The 4,935-nt window shown below is 36.4% G+C and overlaps 1 protein-coding gene across 1 annotated transcript; it reads right to left on the reverse strand.

Moving 5' to 3' along the window:
- Window positions 1-342: 342 nt before the first annotated feature.
- Window positions 343-4,165, reverse strand: LOC107606136 (inactive TPR repeat-containing thioredoxin TTL3). Its single transcript, XM_016308123.3, has 7 exons — window positions 2,654-4,165; window positions 2,374-2,566; window positions 2,045-2,217; window positions 1,556-1,889; window positions 1,256-1,460; window positions 1,072-1,172; window positions 343-873 (listed from the first exon to the last, which is right to left on the reverse strand). The coding sequence occupies exons 1-7, from the start codon at window positions 3,589-3,591 to the stop codon at window positions 721-723; spliced, it is 2,097 nt and encodes a 698-aa protein (XP_016163609.1). The 5' UTR covers window positions 3,592-4,165; the 3' UTR covers window positions 343-720.
- Window positions 4,166-4,935: the final 770 nt, after the last annotated feature.

Consider the following 4,935-nt stretch of genomic DNA (forward strand, 5'->3'; position numbering starts at 1 on the left):
CTGAAGATTCTTTCACCCTTTTTAAGAGACACAAATAAAGTCCTACACTAAGGAAGGTGTTTATTATTACAGTAACCTGAGTTGATTGCAAACAGTAATTCAGATTACAGACAATTCAACTGGGGCCTAGTTCCAATATATTGAATAAGTTAATTAATCAAAAGTGTCTTCTGGCAACCATTAAAAAAAGAGGTGTTAAAACTTGAATTTTAGAGTATTTTGCTAAAGGTGTCTAGTTTAAATCCAAGCTCAATCATGTAATCCTTAAATATTCCAACCCAAATTAATTCTACCAAGAGCAAGTGAATACAATAATAAGAACTCTCACTACTGATCACCAACTTTCTGTGATGTACAGTAATTGTATTCCTTCTATATTGCTTTAATAATTTTAAATGACAAACTTACAAAATACAAATCACTCCTGTAATAAATATATGTAATTTCAACTAAAAAAAATAATGTATCAAGTAATTGGTTTCCCAATCCAATATACACGAAATATGGGATATGAAGAATCAAAAGACTGCTCAAACAGGCAAAGAATTAAAAGAACTAATTACTAACAGAAAGAATTCCCTTTTTTGCTATAAACATATCTACAGCTACCACTACAGCAATGCTATGCTTCTTGTTTGTTTTTCCACTTTCCTTCCAAGCAAAGTCAACAGATTTAAGAAGCAGAGATAATTAGCTTGATTTATTTGAGTATATTTATCTTCAGCTGCTATATAGTTTAACTGATTTTTCCAACAACTGGTGGTTGTTGCCCGGAATTTCTTTGACCCTTGATCCATTCTTGTATATTTTGAAGGCTGGTACAGAGTTCACATCTTCTGATTTTGCCAAGTATGGGTGATCTTCAATCTCCACCTGAAATTATAATAAAGTAAGAAAAGTGTGAACATTGTTGCTCTCAATCTATATCTAATTTGGTCAGCAAAATTTTAATTTTTCCTAAGCACATATGCATCTCACATTCTTGTCCACTGTTAATACCATTTTTACTGTATTCTTCTTTTAAGATTCTTCAGTTAATATAGCAAGCTGAAACAATGTATATTGACCAACCTTAAGAAAATTAACTGATGGAAATCTCTTGCAGGTTTGCTCTAACACCAACAGTACATTTTTATTGGCTGCCTTGTTGCAAAATAGCACCACAGACATACCTGTTCAATTGGCCACAACTAGTTAGTGTTTGTTATTGATAGTGCCCAAATTTTATTTAGACACACATCCAAATGAGGCTCACCAGGAGAGGTTACATAATGTTGGAACCGATCATTGCTCGAGATGAAAACCAAATTCGAACCAAATTTCAAGTCTTTGATATCTTCACCGCGCAGGAGCTTGAGTTGGAGCTGGGCCTCAAACAGAGCCCTGGCCACCTCTTCATCCCCTGGCTTCTCTCTTATGAGCACTTCATAGTCTTCAATCGCAGCTTCCCAGTGTTCTAACTATAATATGTACAAAAAGAAAATGACACAAAGTTTATTAGCTTCGAACAAGTATGTACTAAAAGAATTCAGGGTTAAAGTGGTCATTAAGGCACCTTGGCATTGCAATCAGCTCTCCTCAACCTTGCCTTGCTATAGCTAGGCTGAACCAAAAGAGCTGCATTACAATCTTCAATTGCTTTCTCAAATTGGCCTAGTTTAGAACGGCACGCTGCCCTGTTGCATAGCAGCACTGGGTTGTTGGGATCATGCTCGAGTCCTTCATTGTACACCGCACATGCTTCAGTGAATTTTGATGCCTTGAAGAGCAAGTTACCACTCATTCTGGCTGATGTTGCGGCTCTTGCCCTCCTTAACACTGCATTCACCTCACTGTTGCTTGGATCTAATTTGGCTGCTTGCTGAGATGCAGTCATAGCATCCTCAAACCTGTCATCACAAAAAATACATAGCAACTTGAGATCATCCCCAATTAGACTCAAATAACATTCGATATCATAGTCATCAATTTTACAATGGATCAGTATCACAGTAAACTAAGAATGATGCTTGGAGAATTTATCAAATAAAGCATTTTCACCAACCTGCCGGCTGCCAAGTAAACTTGTACGCCTATCATCAAAACATAAGCTCTACAAACCGGTCCAAATAATTTGTTACACCAATCACGGTCAAATTTTGGCACTTTCTCATAAGTGGCATGTGCCTCTTGATGTCTTAGGAGCTTCAACAAGGCTTCAGTTTGTAAAGCATATATCTGTTACATACATACCCATTTTTTTATTCAGCATAAGGCTTATTAAGGGGCTAGTGATCGTATGGAACTTATATATAGTAAAGAAAATTTACGATACCAGTGAGTGATAATTGGGTGAATTGGATTAGAAAAGTTAACCAGACCATGGAAACTAACCTTTGGAGCTGAATTGGCTCCTAACGATATTGCGGACTGTGTTTCCTTTATTATAGTTTTCCAATCTTTGACTTTCCTAGCTTCAGTGCATTTGTTAAGGTGGTCTTCAAGAGCCTGAGCTTGAAAAGCAAGAACCGAATCATCATCTGAAGCTGCCTGATTACAAGTTAGTGCCTTTTCTGCTTCTCCAAGCCTGCACCAATTCACAATTTTATTATAAGGGGGAAAAAGATTAATAGAAACAAAATCACCACCATTTTCATTGTTATGATCCAAGTACCTGAAATATATTGTTGCCAAACGGTTGTGAGCTCTGCCATAAGAAGGGTCTAACTTGATAGCTTCCTCACACTCCATGATCGCTTCAAGAAGCCGTCCCAATGCGATCAAAGCTGCACTCTTATTACAATGATATGTAGCCTTGTTGGAGTCAATAGCAATTGCTCTGTCATACAAGGTCAGAGCCTCTTCAAACCTTCCCTGCTTGTATGCTTCATTTCCCATTCCCTTCAACAACTCAGGGTCTACTCCATTATTATTCCTTAGACTCCGAAACTGAGCTGCAAACTCATCATTGTTCCTTCTCATTATATTCCCCATTAGTCCTCCTCTGCTTGCATTGTTATAATAAGAACTTGACATGGGGTTTAACTCTTTACTCTTGGGAGTACTTTCCATGCTCTTGGATACACTGGTTCTTGGGCTATTGTTAACTATCAAGTTTCCAGTGAGTTTCAAGGGACTAAAATCTTTGACTGGGGACCTGCTCAAGTTTTCTTTTTGGTGGTGACTATTAGTGTTGATCCTAGCAAGTTGCAGAGAATTACCAATGGCTTCTCTGTGTTGCTTCTCCGAGTTACCAGATGATGATGATGTTGAGCTTCTTGCAGCATCTGAAGGTCTTCGATTCTGGCTGTTTCGGTAGGCAGAGGTGGTCTTTCTGGCTTGTTTATGATCATCATTCAATGTGTGAAAGGTCTCAGTGAAGCTGTTTCTTGGACTTGGAGTCTTTGATTCATGAATTTGAGGCTTGTTGGATTCGTTTTCCACCTTATGATCTCTCTGCTGTCCTTTGTTGTTGCTTGCTTTCAAGGGCAGTGAATGAACTGATGATTTTCTCAGCCTATTGTTGCTTTTGAGTTGGAGAATTCTCCCAACCAAACCACAACCAAAGTCAACATCCACCTTGTTGTTGTTGTTCTTACCCTTCCCTGCCATCACTAGTAGTCAAGTTTGGAAAATGCGACAGAAAGAAAGTAACTATATGTTGAAGTCACTATGACAAACAGATGGTGTGCAATAAAAGGGAATGGAAATGATCAAGTTTATTGCTTGAATTGGAAGGAGTTTTTGTAAGGAGTTTACAACTTACAAGTGTGTTGTGTTAGATGTGAATAAGTGAGTATGTGTGTGTGTGTGTATATATAATATATATATACAAACTAGAAAGATCAATGGAGCCTTAAAGAGTGGCTTCCAAGAAACCCACTTTGGCCTCTTTTTGAGGCTTTGGGGGGACAATCAAAATAGTAGTAGGTACTGTCAACCATTTCAAAATAATATTTGCTAACATACACGCATCATTCATCAATGAATCAATGAATTTCTATCATTTATTTCATGCTTCTTTTTTTCCCTTAAAAATAAGATAAGATAATAGTATGATGTTATGAGCAAGAAAATAACAATTCTTTTTCCTGCACTACTTAGGTTGAACATTATTGTATAAATATCTGAGTGGAAAAAGCCATAATAACTTCCCATAATTAAAATCATAATACTGGTTTTATTTAAAGAGAAAAGGACAAATAGGTCCCTCACCTTTTGTCTCGCAGACATTTTCGTTCCTGACCATCGAAAAATACTTTTAAGTCCCTAACTTTCACAAAATTTGGATAGATCAGTCCCTTCGTCCAAATATCTCCGTCAGAGACTGATCCGTCCAAATGCTCCATCAGAAACTGATCTGTCCAAATTTTGTAAAGGTCAGAGACTTAAAAGTATTTTTCAATGGTTAAGGACAAAAATATCCGCGGAACAAAAAGTTAGAGATCTATTTGTCCTTTTTCTCTAAATTTGGTTGGTAGACAATGGACTTAATATTGAAAATTTATTTAAAAGAAAATTATTAATAGATTTAATTTTTATCCTAATAATATATATTTAATGCAATGGACAAGATAACCAATTAAATTAAAGTCAAAATCCAATCAGTAATATGCCAGATGGAGTTGAAGTTTCAAAAATTGAAATTGCATCTGCCGGATTCAAACATATACTTTATCGCTCTGTTTTAACCACAAAGTAATTAAGCAACTTAGAGCATCTCCAACGGGAGTAAAAATTGAAGCCCAATTACTGTTATGTCAGAAGGAAAGAAGGCTTATGCGTTGGAGGAGGAAGGAAGAGAGTTCCCACACAAATTCCAAGGAAGGGGAGTCCCTCTGAACAGGGACTTCTATGAAACAATCAACACTTGCCAAATGGCAAGTTAGTTAGAAAATAAATAATTATATATAATGTTAATTAACTAAATAAATATATTAAATAATTAAATAATAA

Source organism: Arachis ipaensis, chromosome B7 (assembly GCF_059453495.1).
Source record: "Arachis ipaensis isolate K30076 ecotype BB chromosome B7, ASM5945349v1, whole genome shotgun sequence".
NCBI classification, from domain to species: domain Eukaryota; kingdom Viridiplantae; phylum Streptophyta; class Magnoliopsida; order Fabales; family Fabaceae; genus Arachis; species Arachis ipaensis.

Excerpts from the sequence above, each read along its gene's own strand:
- LOC107606136 (XM_016308123.3), bottom strand. The coding sequence starts at position 3,591 with ATGGCAGGGAAGGGTAAGAACAACAACAACAAGGTGGATGTTGACTTT. Across the intron at positions 2,567-2,653 it reads TTGGCAACAATATATTTCAG|GCTTGGAGAAGCAGAAAAGG; the intron begins GTACTTGGATCA and ends GAATTGGTGCAG. Across the intron at positions 1,890-2,044 it reads GTTTACTTGGCAGCCGGCAG|GTTTGAGGATGCTATGACTG; the intron begins GTTGGTGAAAAT and ends TTGTGATGACAG.